This window comes from Cetorhinus maximus, chromosome 9, assembly GCF_964194155.1.
Source record: "Cetorhinus maximus chromosome 9, sCetMax3.hap1.1, whole genome shotgun sequence".
NCBI lineage: Eukaryota > Metazoa > Chordata > Chondrichthyes > Lamniformes > Cetorhinidae > Cetorhinus > Cetorhinus maximus.
In genome coordinates this window covers 24,767,638-24,785,464 of record NC_135887.1, presented here as the reverse complement: position 1 = coordinate 24,785,464, position 17,827 = coordinate 24,767,638, and the positions used below count along the sequence as shown (strand labels likewise).

The window sequence follows — 17,827 nt, the reverse complement described above, 5'->3', positions numbered from 1 at the left end:
GTTTGCAGGATTCAGACAGGCCAACTGTCCCTGGTCTGTACTGCAAGCCACCTTTGGGGTTGCTGCTATTTGTGTTAGACCCTTATGGTTGAACCTAGTTAGCAGAGGTCTTGCAATATAATAGCAGCTATTGTGTGAATTACTTCCTGGCAGTAGTTGTGAACTTCCATCCTCGTCTCTAATGCCAACTGCAAGGAACTCGTAGATTTCTCCATTGACTTTCATGTCTTTGGGATGTTAAAAACCAGTAAGCCAATGAGTTAATTTTGAAATGTAGATCATGCTGTAACATCAGGAAGTGCAGCATCCAATTTATGTACAGCAAGGTCCCACAAATGGAACTGGGATGTATAACCATTCATCTGTTGTGTTTGAGGGATAAATGTTGATCTGGATACTGGTAGAAACTCCAGTGTTGCTCTTCGAGTGGTGCTGAGAGATCTTTCATGTCCACATGAATAGGTAGATGAGCCCTTGGTTTAACATCTCATCCCAGAGCCGCCTCTGATAATTCAGCACTACTCCCTCTACTGCAGTGAAGTATTAGGTCCCAGAATTCTCTCATACCCTCATTCTCTGCTTCTCACTAGAGAAAAATTAGCAAGGAATAAAGATATGTGCGTGTACACAGGCTTTTACAGTACTTGGATATTACTAACAAATGCCTGTGGCTGAGAATACTTTGTAGCTTTTCTATTTGTTTCTTCTGGGTGTGGTTTTTATTACAGTAAATCTTGCACCTTACTTGGATTGCCCTTCTGTTTGGAGTGCATTTAGTGCAATTGGCTCAGTACAGCGATTTTAAAACCGACCTGTATAGAGAAGATTGTTTGGCCAGAATAAGGAAAATAAGCAAAACGTTTTGAGTTTCTACTGACGCACATTTTCATGCTGATTCTGTTCTGACCCCAGGGAAAGAATATTTAGACCTGGCAGGTCTGCATTTTAAATTTTAACAAAGCTTTACTGTAGGGCCTTTTTTCCCCCAAAAGAATCACAATCAAATGGTGATGGAGAATTTTGGCTTGAACGTTTTTTTTTTCCTGACCCTATTCTGTCTCTTCCCTTAAACTTTTTTGCTTGACTTTACTGAGGTTAGAAAAGAAGCCCATTATGAAGTATTACTGTGGTGAGACCTTCTGTTCAAAGAAAAATTTGTGATAAAAGATTTAGCGCAGTACTAACTACTTTAACTCTGCCACAGTGTATAATGAATTAAAAGCCAACTTCAGCAATGTACAGCGCACCTAGGTTAATTTTAACTAGTCAGTGTTTTATTGTGGCCAGGTGTCCAAGGGAAGTATCAAACCATTTCATTCAAATGTAAGCATCTCATGGGCCTGGTTTGAGTTAGGTTTTGTTTGACTGCTTTTGAGTTAGTGATTTAAATCAGTTTGGTTCTTGGTTTTTTATTCAGTTGAGTATTTTGTTGCTTGACTGATTCGAGTCACAACTCTGAAGTCTTTTGGATAGTTTCAGTGCATGGTGAGAAAAGAAAAAGCATTTGGTGATGTTTTCTACTTGGCTGCTAGGGTTTTGCCTGTGTTGTCATTGCTACTGTTCCCTTGCTCCTTAACACATTTGGTAGTTAAAGCCTCAAGTCTTGGCTGGTATAATTTTTATTTTGTGTAAGTACTCTAGTTGTTTATCAACTTTTTTAGGGATAAAAGAAACACATTTTATCCATAATTGGCTGTGCAATATTGGCGTCTACTTTCTTTAAATGAAAATGAAAATCAATGTGTGAGTAAAGAACTTCCACGCTGACATTTAAAACCTTTATAGATAACATTCACCATCCTGACTTGGAAATATATAGCCCTTCCTTCACTGTCGCTGGGTCAAAATCCTGGGACTCCCTCCCTAAAGCACTTTGGGTGTACCTACACCACATGGACTGCAGCAGTTCAAGAAGGCAGCTCACCACCACCTTCTCGAGGGCAACTAGGGATGGGCAATAAATGTTGGCCCTGCCAGCAAAGCCCAAATCCTGTGAATTAATTTTTTAAAAAAACACAGGTGACCTTTTTCATTTTTAATGTTTCAGACTAAAGATCATGTCCATGTTAGATCATCTTGCTGCTAAGGAGAGAGCTGGTCATCTCAAATGTGGAGTTGGGCATTGAAACAATCTCGTGTAAGGGGATGCAGAAGGAGTGTGCTGATTGTTATAGGGCATGAAAGTTAATCTTGGTCAATATTTGTTTCAACGTTAGGAAGTACTTAGAACAAAAAAAGCTTTAATTTTCTCTGCCATTCTTTCTTTCCATTTTAGGGGCAAACTCAGTATTCCAGCTTTCTTGACTTTGCTCAAATCAGGGTGTTGCCCTGATGGCTCCCTTTGTGAAATGACTCACACTTTGCATAGTTGTGGCTGATAGCTTGCATACAGCATTTCCCCAGGTGTGTAAGGACATAGTAACAGCCGGGTGATTTATCAGTCTGAACCTGCTGGATTTCAAATGTGTGACTCTTTGAAAGAATGTTGCTAGATAAGTTTGTTCTCTGTATTAGGATCTTTAGGTTCTGTTTACTCATGGGGCATTGGATGTAAAGATTGCTGCATTCCAGTCATTGGTACTAATGTGATGCAACTTCCTCTGCTTTGAGTTTATTTTCTTTCCTGTCTTGAATAGCAGGGGTACCAACATCCATCCTGTTCCTTTTCCACATGGCTATTATTTATCTATGTTTGCAGCCTATTTGATCAGAGGCATCACCAGTAAAGCTTCATCTCCCAACAATCCACATGTTTGCACTTCTTCAGCAGGAGTCACTGGATAATAATCAGAGGCATGCACACTACGCTGTCAATTATTTCCCCTCTCTCCAGGCAAGGAGTGTAGATGTCAGTTGTAAAGCCCTTTCATGGCCAACCTGGCTGAGATTAGCAAACTTGGTGCAGGCTAAGAATCAAATCCTGGATCTTCTGTGTAGTCCAGCCCCATATTTACCCACTGCGCTATAGAAAGGTTATATTTTTTCTCAAATATAAAGTTACAAAACAACCTTTCCTTCATCATACTATATAATTTTCCTGTGGATTGGCAGATTGGTGATGTTTCTGGCATTGGTGTGAATCATTCTTGAAGACTCTGTTTTTAAAGCTTCTGCTTAATCATTTTTGTGTCTAAATAAGATGGTGTCGTCTGAAATTGCACATAACAGTCCAAGCTGTCATTTTCAAGAAACAGTTTCTAAAGTGTTTTGTAATCCGTATCTAGCAATGCCATCGTCAGTCTAGGCATGGCTTAACGGCTGGTTGCTCAGGCATGCAATTAATGTGTAATGTTAAAGATGATGTCAACAGCCTTGATGGTGGATAGGATTGGGGCTCGAAGCTCTACTCAGGATCAAGCAGGAGTCCTAGAATGTTACAGCACAGAAAGAGAGGTCATGCCATGATAATTGTCAATCACAAAAGCGAGGGTGTGCAGAAAGCACCAAGTGATGACCAGCTATTTTCTGAGGGTGAGTCATATCCACCTTGTTGCTGCTGATTGACGGGACTTGAGCACACTTTGAGACAATGTCCGTCGCACACTGTTGGGTGTAGAAGAGGGGGCACAGCCTCAGAATAAGAGGGTAGGCTATTTAAGACTGAGATGAGGAGGAATTTCTTCACTCAGAGGGTGGTGAATCTTTGGAATTCTCTACCCTGGAGGGCTGTGGAGGCTCAGTCATTGAGTATGTTCAAAACAGATTGATAGATTTCTAGATACTATGGATATCCAGAGATATGACAGTGCGGGGAAAATGGCTTTGAGGTTGAAGATCAGACATGATCTAGTTGAATGGCAGAGCAGGCTTGAGGGGCCAAGTGGCCTATTTCTGCTCCTATTTCCTATGTTCCTTGGAGGCCTGTTTCAGCTTTTCCCTAACCCAATGGCAATTTATTGTGAAACTTTTGACATTTACTGAGTTATTGCTGATGGACATTAAGTTTCTGTTTAAAAACTCTGGGGCAATGGTAGCAGTGTTGAATTTTCTGTGGGACTCTTGCATTGCATGTTTTTGATATTAAGACTGTTTAAAACTGTTGCATGTTAATTTTGTCTTGTGCTGTGACCTGTTTCGTTTCCCCTCTGTAGGTTGGTGATCTAGTGAAGGTAACCAAGATCAATGTGAATGGCCAGTGGGAAGGAGAGTGCAATGGTAAACACGGTCACTTCCCTTTCACCCATGTTCGACTTCTGGATCAACAGAACCCTGAGGAGGACCTAAGCTGAGTGCGTTTGTTTTTTAAAAACGGTGATTTGAATTACAAATGGGAACAAGCTTTCTGTAGTTCCGTTTTCACCCCTCAAGACTTTGGCCCTTTGACGTTTACACTAATCCTGTAAGATCACAGTTGACTCAAACTATCAAATGCCCTGAGTCTGCAGCCTGCGGACCCCATTGAAGAACTGTGCTGGTGTATGATGTTTTAGTGTCACCTCTCATCTCTGACATAATGGTTGTGTTGTCCATTGGTGCTTGAGATATGGGACACCATGTGATGTGCAGCCCTATCAGAGTATCTGTCTTGCTCCTGAGCAGCCAGTCAGAGTGCTGGCTCCACCCTAGCTGATACTAATTGATATCCACGCAAGAGTTCTGGCTGATTTCATGTGGATGTGTGTGAGAATATGTTTAAAAAAAGAGTGAACAGAGCTCCCCAATGATCAAGTAGGTCATGACCTCTCATGTGCAGCACTCAGCTGTACAGACAGAGGGTGTCTGGTCTCATCCTGTTTCTGCATTGAGTTAATAGGGAATCCACAGTTGCCCTGAACCACAGGATTGGGTGGGAGGGAAGGGGGAAATTAATTGGAGTTCCCACTCCTGTTTGGTGTCACATCAACGCCGCTGGAAACAGCAAATATGGACTTAAGCGAGAACAGGATCCATGCCTACTGTGATGCCCTCTGCAGTTGAACAGCCTGCTGATGCTTGCATATGACAAATGCCCATTTGGGTGAGGTATTGAGGGGTGGAGAACTGATGCAGTGAAATTGTCCCCTGCACTGGTCAATGTCATGAGAAGGGATAAAGTATAATCATCCTCTTTGTTACATGTTCTCACACATTTGCAGTTCATGGTTGTAATTACTAAACACTACTGAATGGGGCTATATCTTGCTAATTTTGGCTGATTTCAGGTGCTTTAATAAGCAAATGATTATGTTCTAAAACCGCCTATTTGAATCACTTAACAATCATGGTAAATATTTTTACAGTAACCATTAGAGAGACACTAATGTGGGCAACTGACATGTCTACACTGGAGATGGACCTTCAACTGTATGGTGCACATAAACAACTCTGACGCCAGGTTTTTTTTAAGAGAACTCTAAGCACAGAACTATTGCTTTACAGTTTCACCGTGAGGCCAAGTTTAACCTCAAATAAATGAAATACTACTTGCTCCAATTGCAGCCTTCTCCCAGAACCTTGAGCTTTGCCAAAAATAAAAAGCCAAGTCTTTAAAAGAAAATGCAAACATAGATTGTGTTCTAAGTGCTGTTTTGTCTGGGATAGCTGCAAAATGAAACACTAAGTAGCTAACACTAAATGAGGAGAGGGTCAGCAGATTTCAGCCATGAGCTTGCTACTACTAATAATGTAGAGACATTTCACAAAGGTGGCCAAGAACATGAAATTCAGGTTAGTGTTTTAGATTCTTGGTGGTCCCATGCCTCATGTCAGGTGTTTCGGTACACTTGGACATTGCAGGACAGTTTCTGAAAAATATTAATGTAAGTGCTCTACAGGTGTATTACTCGGTCTGTTCCTGCCCTTAGACTGCTAGTTGGGGTCCAAGATGCCTTGTGTTCCCATCCTTACCTTGAATAAAGTTGCATTACTCTTCTGAAGCAAGTACAAGTTTCACAGCATGTGAAAAACTGACAAGATTATACAGGAAGATGTAAAGAAAAGCTAAATACTTGGAAGCATTCTTCTGAACTGACCTTGGTGTTTTAATGTCTTATTGATGTTTGCTTCAACATAACAGCATAGTTAAATATCATTTAGCAGTTGTACTCTAACTTCCTTACAAAGTCCAATGCTCAAATTATTTTCTTTTTTTTTGCCTTATTCCAATCTCTTCTGATTTCAAATTGTAATGAAATTCTTTTTTTTTAGCTTTGTGCCTTAGTCAACCAGGACATGGATAGATTTATTGTTTTAGGCTTGCTTAGTGACTGCTTTTCCTTAGTCTCACTGGCTGTGAACGTTTCAGTAGTTTGCAGAATGCACCACGAAGGTACAGCATTTGAGATGGATTGGGGTTGGAATTACTCCTGGAGAGTTCTTTATAGCTTGTTGTCAAATCTTAGAAAGGTTTGGAGTATTGATTAAGAGGGTGGGAGAGACCATTTCCTTCAGTAACATCTAATGGGCACCAAAGTTAAACACTTAGTTTTATGTAACTTCAATTATCGCCATTTGGTCATTTGAAACCTATCCAATTGGTAACCTTGTGGCAACTGGATTTTCCACCACCCCCCAGCCCCCGCCCCCGCCGTGCTAGTCTTCAGGATGATGTTTTATTCCATGTTTACAGCTGTTGTTTACCTTTGTCTTTATCATCCGTAATCAGTGCCATGAGCTACATTTTAATCTGGGCTGCCTGTGTGCAGAATGCTATCATGAGAGTCAGATTGGAAAGTAGAAATTGAACACGTGCTTTGCTTGTATCTCATGTCTGCCATTAGTTTTCAGCTAACGTCCCATTACTCAGGCTCACGAGTATTGAAAGACCTCCACTTTCCCATTCCAAAAGCCACACAAATGTGTGGCAAATAATTTTCAAAGCATCAAAAAAAATTACAGAACTATAGAAGGGATAGCACTGATTTCTGCTGACAGTAATGAATGTCGTAATCACAGTAATAGGCAGAGTGTAGACCGTACACCACTAACCTATGCTTGGAAAACCCAAAACAAAATGCCTACTGTTAGATGTGATTCTGTGATTGGGCAGCACTTGATGAACAATCCTGAGTATGCTAATAGCTACACTAACAACCAATTTAAGATAATCAGTCAAGCTTGTAGCATAGCTCATTTACACTTTCTAGAACTGACATACATTCATGCACAGGTTCCTGTTCTCTGCAAACAAAAGGAATATGTTCAAGCCTTGCACTTTTTTTGAATTACCTGGGAGCTTGGAGATTCTATAGTTCCCTGCTGTTTTCTCCATGGCACAACTCTGCCAACCAGAATCCACTTGCCAACCAATCAGCACCTTTTTTTCTCCTGTGGCATAAATTGGTGTGATTGTTTGAAATTTGGCATTCTTGCGTTTGTCCTAATGTGTGCAAGGTATAAAACTCCAGCAGCAAGATTCACAGTTTGTACTACCAAGCGAAAACCGTAGTATTGCCTGGAAAATGTATTTGAGGAATTTGGATTTTGGTCTGCAAATGTGGTTTGGTATGACAGACTGATGTAGATTTGGGTGGAGAGGTGACATTGCCCATCTTCACGTTCTTTTTCCTCTTGTGTGCTCACACTGGAATATAATGGGGATCTGAATGTCAACTTTTCTGAGGTGCTTAAGGCAACGCTGAAGAGAACTTTCATGAGTTACTTGCAGCTTGACAAGTGCAATGACTTCCCAACTTTCCTAAATTAACTTCATTTATGCATTTTTAAAAATCAGTCAGTCAACAGTGGAACAATAGGAGTGGAATGCACCTGTTGGAAAAGGTTAGGGAACAGCTGCAATAGGTCAACAAAGATCAAATTCTCTGGTAAACCAAGGTGAGGTGGTGGCTGAAACCTTAAAGTATTGGAGGTAAAGGGCTAGATACCAATTGTGCTCATTGGCTTGTCGCCACATTTGTCCCTTTTATCCTTTTGGCAAGGAGGTAGTGATTCTTTCCATGGAAGTATTGATGAATGTGGGCTTTGCTTCCTGTTGGTCACTCACCTCATCCTAGCTGCAACAAAGCACATCCTGGGGCTGTTGTGCATCTGTGCCAATCAGTATTTCAATAATGTATTAAATCATCATGGTCCTTCAGTGGTAGTCTCACAATCATGTTTTACTGATTAAACTTTCACCCTAAATCAATACACTGGCAACAGTAGTGCGGATAGTATTGAGTTTGATGCTTTAATGAAGATATTGAAGCTTCCATTCTTGTGGGAGATGAGGGGGGATGATTAATAATTTTAGCTAAGTTTCTGAGTTTGGTGCATCTTTTCTGCTTCGCTCCATTGCACACACTGATGTTGTTTCAATACCACTCAGCAATAATTTTTGTGACATTTGAAGTTCTTTTCTCAAATCTTTGGGTGTTATTCTCTATTGTAGTCCACTTAAAGCTTCCCTCTGTGCTACTTTTATGTTCACTGGCTTATGTGCTGAACTGCCCTTTGTTGGCCAGGATCCTGGACAACATACAGTAACTCGGCATGGACTAGCGTTGCAATCTGCTCGAATCACTGGATGAAGTTGCTGAACCGTTAGCAGAGCTGCAATAATTAACTTCAAAAAATAGCACTAAATTTCAGCCCCTTTCTGGTTTTTTTTTGTCATTCTGTGGGGCAAAGGGGCAGGGAATACATCTGGATTTCGGCCCATGCCTGGTGTATCTCTTGTGACTGGTATTTTTGTCCTGCAGATTTTTAAATATATTGTTACTGTAAAGCCTGAGTAAGAATTCATAAACCCTCTGCCTGACACTTACCTTTTGCTATTTACTAGTCAAATCCAGCCTATCTTTAAAAAATATATATTCATTTGTGGAATGTGGGCGTTACTGGCTAGACCAGCATTTATTGCCCTTGCCCCTTCTGCTGCTTTGAATGGGTGTTCTTGGGGACCCAGGAGAAATAGGATCCAAAATGGTGCAGAGATTATTGAAGGTCAGTAGTTTGTGTACTGGACTACTGACGTTAGCTGCTATCACCCTAAATAGTGCCTTTTAAATGTCTAGGTAATGAGTCCGATTAATCAAATTCTGTTAATATCACAGTCACTGTCTCTTGCGTTAAACCAACCGCTGGTCCAATAACCCTCTATGGGCTGATATTTCTCCAAGTTGTTTCTGCTCAGGATTGCTAGAACAGCCTTCTAGATTTGGGCTTAAAGGTGAGCAGTGGTGAACTGCACTGTGACAGCAGCTCTGTCAGAAGCAGCAACTAATCACTACACAGCATCTAGTTGTGCTGTAGCAACTAAAATATTCAACACACTTTCACTTCTTTCAATGGGCGTCTTTACCAAATACCTTAATGGAATTAGACTACAGTTCTTTAATTATAAGGATTGTTTTTTTTCCTGCAGGATTTTCTACTTACTTTTGACTTGGCCATGGATTGTGTCCAACAGAATCTGAAGCTGTCCTCAGTCCAATGGGCTGTGATAGGGTCCTAATGATTAAAATCTCTCACCTGAAGAAGAGCATTAATTCGCCACATCTTTGGTTCATTCATCACATGATTGAACAGCACTGCTCCAGACCCCACACACCTCCATTTTATTGCTACTTACATTGATGTGGGGAAGGGGGAACTGAGAGTATTACTTGATATTTTTCTACACTGCACTATGTTTGCAACCTATCCACCCACTAACCCATCTTCTTTCTCAGTTTATCATGGCTCTTATTTGGTATTTAAGAAAAGCTTCAATTTTGTGCCAATCTAGTATTCAAAAGTTGTGAATTATGGGATCTGAAAGCTTGGACTTGTTCTATCCGATGGCCTCATCACTGCAAACACTAAACGCAGCGACTGAGCTGTTGAGCTCACTCACTCTGAATGTTTATTTTTTGATAACGTTTTTCAGCCACTACATGTGATTTGCACAGCTAATTGAACTCGAACACTTTTTATTTAGAGAGAAACACTTTTGTAGACATTGGTTATTTTCTAGCAGTGAATTTTTTTTAAAAATTAAATCATTTGTTTCTGATGTTAACAGTAATCAGTGCCATTGTAGGCGCAGCATTAACTGCTCCTCTGTCATCAGGCAGTGTGTGACTGGCAACAAAGAGCGCATGGGAAACCGCTGGTAAATCAATCAGTCACTGAATATTCAACTACAAACCCCTTCCACCCAGTTACAAAAAACTTCAATTATCTGACTTTGCAGTATTGATGTCTGAGCGCAGTGTTTGTTTTTTTTGTTGATGCTGGATGTTTCAATGCACTTGAGTGAATCATTCAGCATCAGCAATCATTCCTGCACAAGCCTGATCTACCTAGGTCTATATAACATGAGCAATGACAGTATCAGAACACTTGTGCTGCAAGGTGGCAATGTAAAAGTGTGGCAAAGTGAGTGTCTGATGGGCCAGGGATGACTAGAAATTACGTACTAGAAAGGTGATCTTCCTCCCATTTACTGTAATATTTACTGGCAATTTTTCTTTTAAATTGCTGGAATTACATAGGTCAAATGGCATCTGAGAGGAAAAGATCAGTTAACGTTTTGGTGAGACTGTCAATACCCAGTTGATTGGAGGGGATGGGTCTCGCCTGCCTCTCGGGTGTTCTTGACTGTGTGGTGCTGTGTTGAGGTAATGCTCTTGTAACGTGATTTTCCTCCAGCATATATGGTAACGGTCATCCTGGTGTCTGCAAGACAAATCAGACTTGGTATCACACTTTCTGATAACCTGAAGCTTTCCTCTGGTCACTCGCACAGAGACCCACTTTGCAAAGCATTGTCGCCCTGCCTGCTGATACTTGAACTGAAAGTAATTGTCAATTATACATAGAAATAACAACAAAAACGGGCTGTTCACCCCAACTAGTCCATTCTGACATTCACTGTCCAACCTAAAAGATCAATGTGTCCTGGTGGGGCCACTTACCTTACTGGGAAATGGTGTGTGGCTGCCAGCCGAAAAGATGACCCACCCACCCTGCAGATTATGAAATAAACTCTGCATTTCTGTTGATGCTCAGTGGATGAATGCATCATCTGTTGTGGTATTGAGCCATACATACCAGAAAGACACTAACTTCTAATCCTGGTCTGTGAAATATTAGCTGATCTCCATGTGGAGGGGGAGCTGGGGAGAATAAAGCACTAATTGACTGACCGAAATGGGGAGGGAATCTGCCAGAGTTACCACTCCTTCCTGCTTACTGTCCAGTGATCACTTTGAGGAAGTGTGTGAATGTTAAGTGAGGTCAGGATGATCCCCTGCACTGCCATGCCACCCCCTATATCGAACAGCTTGTTGCCACAGACTGCCAGAGCTCCCACATCATTGGGCATGGTTGCAGGATTGCATGTTGGCTGGGGGCTGTGTAGCTGTTATCCCACTGAGGGTTCTGCATTTTCAGGACAGTGGGGATATGGAGCAAATTCCTGCAGCAGCAGAGAGTGGCTGAATTTCTCTGCATTGCAGCAATATGTGGCTTCAGGTCAGTTGGCAAAGATGTGTGGGGAACTTCATACGTCTAAGATCCTGCTGTTAACAGAGAATTGCTGAGGCTGTCTAGCCTATGAACTGTTTGATTTGATTAAAGTTTTGAGCCTCAAGATTGGAACAGAATTAAATTCTTCATGCTCATTAACTCACCTTTATAATAATACAGCAGAAACTCCTCCATAAATTGGAGGACCCCTAGACCATAAGTATAACAGTCAATCAGTTCATCTTGTCACTTCTAAGTGACAAACAACTGTTAACCCCGCACCATGAAATCTTTCAATTTTTGGAGGGGACGGAGGACAGGGGAAAGGATTTGAGCTATATGTCGGCCTCTGTGTATAGATCATATACCAGTTATAAGGGATATGTAAATATAAAAATATTAACCTGATATTTTGCCTGCACAGCAAGATAGCAGTGTCCTTTCTATTTGAAGCTTATCTGCATGGATGTGACCCATTAGTTTAAGGACCTAAGGGTGCAGGTAACTTTGTTTGTTTTTATTTGTTGGAGTACAGGGGTGTACATACCAGTGAAGTGGAGATTCCCAAGTTTCCCATCTCTTCTCACCCCTGGCTTGTGTGCTGCGTTAGCTCACTTCAACCAGGACAGCAATGGGACTGGGGACCCCACAGTTGGGCCCGGTACTATTGGTTTAAGTTTGGGCAAAATCAGCCAGGTTTTCTGCTCCTGAACTGGATTGTCACCTTGCTGTGGGCTGGATGTCAGCTCAAGTGGGTATTGAGTTTCATGGTGATACCACCACCCCGCCAATGCTCATTTGGGAAAAGCACAGCAAGTTGCCAGTGTATGTGTGCTTGTACCCAAGTCTGCTGTCTGTTCTGCAAGGAAAGGATTGGAACCAGAGAAGTGTATAGAGGTAGTGAGTTATATTGGGAATATTTTTTTTCCAGCTTCTGGTGGGCTGGAGTAATGTGGAAATGGATAATGCAGGGTGTGGATTGGTTTGAGTCAGGCACCACATGAACCAATCAAGACTTAGTGGTAATTTGACTTTTTTATTGTGCCTGCCTGATGCACCTCCCTGCTCTCTCCCCCCCCCCCCCCCCCCCCCCCCCCCCCCCGGCCTGTTGTGGACTGATTTAAGGGAACAGTCCAGGCATTAAAAAGTAGATATAATTTTCTGTCCAGTTCTATTCAGGGCTGGCCCCGCATTTTGGGTTTCTGTTTGGTGCCGATCCAAATGTGACCCAAAGTGAGTGGCTGCAGAATGCTGGAGGGAAAGCAAGCAACACATTTCTATCTTGTGATTAATGTGTTTTTTGTTCAAAGCCAGAGATTGAAAGTGAGGAACTCTGGATATTTTCTGGGGAGAGGGTTTGATTTCTGACTGGTTTTAAATACTGTTCTCCCTCAGTAAATGTCAATCAATGTTTTAAAATGCTGTTATTTTTGTAATTGTACTGTACCCTTGTTAATCTGTTAGGAGGGGTAATTCTGGGTTATTACTGTGGAGATCTTATGCATTGTGTTAATATGAAGAGATGTCATCTGCAACACTATACCCTCCATGACAATTAAAATCCAGCTTTATTTTCTGTAGCATGTACTGTAATGTATGTTTATTATACCTAGCAAATAAAATCACTTGAGAAATGACGACCGTGTATTATCTGCTTGTCCAAGGGTGAAATGATTCACCTTACAACACATTGCACTTGACATTGTGCCCGTACACTTTTGAGTCTTCGGGTTCAAGAAGAACATCCAAGATGATCTTTCAGTGTAAGTATGAGGGAGTACCGTATAGTTGATGCTGTTCTTACATATAAAATAACGAGCTGGTGTCTCCGAGGATGATGTTGAAGATCCTATTCAAAGAGGAGCAAAGAGTCACCTTCATATCCAGGCTCTCATCCACCCTTTTTCAGATGAGACATTAAACTGAGGCCTTGTCTTTCTGATCTGGTGGCTGTAAAAGATCCTATGATACTATTTTGGAGCAGAGCAGGAGAGTCATTCCCTGTGTCCTGGTGTTATGACACAACAGTTGGTAAAGCTGAGTTATTTTAAAATCCCAGAGGGAAATTTTAAATGACTGTCATAACCATAAGACGTAGGAGCAGAAATTGGGCAATTTGGCCCATCGAGTCTGCTCCACCATTCTCAAGTTTCTCAACCCCATTCTCCCGCCTTCTCATAACCTTTGATTCCCTTATCAATCAAGAACCTATCTATCTCGGTCTTAAATACATTCAATGATCTGGCCTCCACAACCTTCTGTGGCAATGAATTCCATAGATTCACCACTCTCTGGCTAAAGAAGTTTCTCCTCATCTCTGTTCTAAAAGGTCTTCCCTTTACTCTGAGGCTGTGCCCTCAGAGTCCTAGTCTCCTACTAATGGAAACATCTTCCCCACGTCCACTCTATCCAGGCCTTTCAGTATTCTGTAAGTTTCAATCAGACCCCCCCTCATCCTTCTAAACTCCTTCGAGTAATAGACCCAGAGTCCTCAAATGTTCCTCATATATGTTAAGCCTTTCATTCCTGGGATTGTTCTCGTGAACCACCTCTGGACCCTCTCCAGGGTCAGCACATCCTTCCTGAGATATGGGGCCCAAAATTGCTCACAATATTCTAAATGTGGTCTGACCAGAGCCTTATAAAGCCTCAGCAGCACATCCCTGCTTTTGTATTCTAGTCCTCTCGAAATAAATGCCAACATTGCATAACCTATATTTTCATTTGATATGTTTGAGATGTAACTCTGAATTCCAGAATCAGATCATCAGTTCTCGAGAGGTTTTTATATCAAACTACATGAGACATTTATTAACTTAAAATAGTTAAATATATACATATGGCTACAAATTACTATTATAACTTTTGACAAACTCCCAAACTAATCTCCATTAAGGCAACAGCAACCCATAGACTTTAAGCAGACACCAGGCAAAGCATTTTCACCTTACAAATTCAAAATGAGGTTCCTTTCACTTTGGTTCCTTTGTGCAGACAGTGGAAGGCACACAAAACTATCAGTTAAATCAAGCACGTTTCATTGAATGTAAATTCTCATTGTATCACCAGCCCCTTTGAACTCCACCTCTTCTAACAATAAAGCCACTTTCATAGTACCAATTTTATTAGTAACATAAACATCGATTGGTCTCTGCTAGCTAGATGCCAGATTTCACTCCCCTTCTTGAATGCTCTATTGAACAAAATGTTAATGCATTCTACCTCTCTTACATCTCAAAACTAGTATACATCAAAGCACCCAGAATAGCTGGCTTTAATCCAATTAAGACACACCACAAACTAAACCTCTATTTTAAAAGAAAAATAATTTCTAATAACATTTACATTAATAGCTTCATGACACCTGGCCAACATTTATTCTTCAACCAATATCACAGAAGCAGATTAATTAGTTCTTATGTGGGAGCCTGCTGTGTACAAATTAGCTGTTGCATTTCCTTCATTACAACAGTGAGTACACTTTAGAAGTACTTCATTGTGAAGCACTTTGGGGTATCCTGAGGCCTTGAAATGTGTCAGAAGTACAGATTTGTTCATTATTTCCCTCAACTAACCTCTAGAGTGTACATTCCACTTAGATTGTGGCAGATTTGTACCTCAACTCCATTTACCCATCCTTGATCGACATCGCTTGATTTAAAAAAAATTTCGGTCTTAGAAATTCCAATTTACCCCCAACATCCACATCCTTTTTGGAGAGAGAATTCCAGATTCCCACTACCCTTCATGAAAAAGTGCCTTCCTGATTTCTCTTCTGAACAGCCTAGTTTTAATTTTAAAATTATTCCCCTTGTTCTGGATTCCACTGCAAGAGAGAAAATAGTTTCTCTCTACTCTCTAGCCTGTCAAAACCCTTCATCATTTTGAACACCTTGATCAAATAACCTTAAACCTTTTAAACTCAGGATACAAGTTTATGCAATCTATTCTCATAATTTAACTAGCCATCCATCACTTTCACTGTTTGTGGGGTGTTGTTGGAGCAGAGATCTGACTATTTGTCTGTAATTCACTGTTCTGAGGGGCTTGTATAGTGTGATGATGCTGTATAACTGGGATTTCAACTTCCATCATGACATGATTATCACAAATGTAAGCCTCTGAATATTGGGCAGAGAGTCATGAGCCTGCAGAATACATTACAGCCAGGTGCTATCTCATTTTCAAGAGGGAGCTGGACTGGTTCTGGCCTTGAACAGAGATCTCATACAGAAAGTAAGTGTCTTTATAACTCTTGATCCATCTGATCTAGACTGGTTTCCATTACCTGAGGGGGTTGGAGAGATTTTCCAGAATATTTTCTTCCTTACTGGCCCTGTTTTTTTTTCTCTCTCTTCATCCCTTCCAGTGGATTAAATCGTGGAGGTGAGGGCAGTCATGTTTCGTTACGATGTCAGGTGATCATGGTGTGCGCCAGGCTAGTTCATTAAGCCCGGCGCACACCATGATCACCTGACATTGTAACTCACTGTTGTAATGAAGGAAATGCAATAGCTAATTTGTACACAGCAGGCTCCCACATAAGAATTAGTTAATCTGCTTCTGTGATATTGGTTGAAGAATAAATGTTGGCCAGGTGTCATGAAGCTATTAATGTAAATATTATTAGAAATTATTTTTCTTCTAAAATAGAGGTTTAGTTTGTGGTGTGTCTTAATTGGATTAAAGCCAGCTATTCTGGGTGCTTTGATGTATACTAGTTTTGAGATGTAAGAGAGGTAGGGTGCATTAACATTTTGTTGAATAGAGCATCCTGCCCACCAAATTTTGTGTTCGTGTAAAATGGGCATTTGAAAGTTTGGGTTAGGACTCATCTGAGCCATTTTCATTGGCCCATTTCAGCAAGAAGGCAAAAATAGTAGAAGGGAATGGGTTTTGCTAGGATTCCTTCTTCCTCAGCCCCCCATCCACCCCCAAACCCCACCTCCAGCATCAGTCTAAGTTGATTGAGGTGATTGCAGTTAGGTAATGTTTTTACAATAGTTCTTAGTACCCTTTATGTGCAGGAGATGGGATAAGCCTGGGTTTGAATTCTGATCAATATCCAGCGATCTATGTTGGGTTTTGTATTCAGAAATAGGTGGGACAGGATGATGTCCAGCAGTGGGACAATTGCAGTGACTTATGGCCATTTGAGTGGGATGCCTGGAATTATATGTCTACATGAGTTTGTAGCTTCTTTGAAGTGTTAGTTGGGGTGGGTGGTGGTTCTAATCTAGTTAATCAAGATAGTATTTCTGCATTGCTAGACAGAGCTTTACAGTATGATTGGAGCGTTATGATATTGCAGGTGGTATTTGCCAGGCTGACCAAATCCCAAAGGGAAACTTGGCTAGGCTATCACAACAATTTTGCAATTTGTATTTATTACGAGAAGGTTTATGACTGAAGTCAGAAGTAATGAGGCCAGTACCACTGGTAGAGATTTTAAAGATTAAATTAAACCATTTATGTTTTCTTTTCTTTTGTTAATGAACACAGTTACACAGTTGCCTTTAGTTTTATAACAGCTTTCACAAGATTTTTACTTAACTAAACTTCCAACTACACACCCCTTTCAGGCAACACTCCAGATAGATTCTGCATCTATAAAACGTCCAACAATATTACCACAAGCACCCACTGTTGCTATAACGGAGGTATTTCACAGCTTCTTTCTCCCTCTCACTCAGTAATGGAACTCCAAAAGCTTTTAACAAAACCTCGGTTACTGGAATAGCAAACTTCACCAGGGTGACTAGAGGTCTGGTCTGTTTCACAGTGCACCTTTCAAGATCTCACAAGGCCACTCCGCACACAGCTTTCCATCTTTCTTTAAATGTTTCCTCCCTTTTGATCTGTAAATCCCATTGTTTCAACCTGTCTTTGGAGGTTACTTTTCCTAGAATGTAAAAATCTTTCACATTGTCATTGTGGCCAGCACTTTTAGGAAAAATAAAACTTCAGGCCCGGATGAAATGTATCCCAGGGTGTTGAGTGAGGCAAGGGAGGAGATAGCAGGGCACTGGCAATAATTTTCAATATTTCTCTGGCCACAGGAGAGGTGCCAGGGGACTGGAGGACAGCCAATGTGGTACCGTTATTCAAGAAAGGAGGAAGGGATAAACCAGGGAACTACAGGCCAGTCAGTCTAACCTCAGTAGTGGGGAAACTATTGGAAGCAATTCTAAGGGACAGAATTAATCTACACGTGGAGGGGCAGGGATTATTCAAGGACAGTCAGTATGGTTTTGTTAAGGGGAGGTCATGTCTGACCAATTTGATTGAATTTTTCAAAGAGGTGACCAGGTGTGCAGATGAGGGCAATGCATTTGACGTCTACTTGGACTTCAGCAAGGCTTTTGATAAGGTCCCACATGGGAGACTGATAACGAAGGTAAGAGCCCATGGGATCCAAGGCAATTTGGCAAATTGGATCCAGAATTGGCTGAGTGGC

The 17,827-nt window shown here is 41.1% G+C and overlaps 1 protein-coding gene across 2 annotated transcripts in view; it reads left to right on the top strand.

Moving 5' to 3' along the window:
• crk (v-crk avian sarcoma virus CT10 oncogene homolog) overlaps nucleotides 1–13,007 on the top strand; it is a 38,951-nt gene extending 25,944 nt beyond the window's left edge. The window contains exons 2-3 of one of the 2 annotated variants that reach the window (XM_078548297.1): nucleotides 4,092–4,229; nucleotides 9,284–13,007. In XM_078548297.1, the coding sequence (XP_078404423.1) occupies nucleotides 4,092–4,229 (138 nt within the window). In that variant the 3' untranslated portion in view covers nucleotides 9,284–13,007. Of the gene's footprint in view, nucleotides 1–4,091; nucleotides 4,230–5,219 lie in introns of both variants that reach the window. The other variant, XM_078548296.1, reaches the window with a different exon arrangement.
• The last annotated feature ends 4,820 nt before the right edge of the window (nucleotides 13,008–17,827 follow it).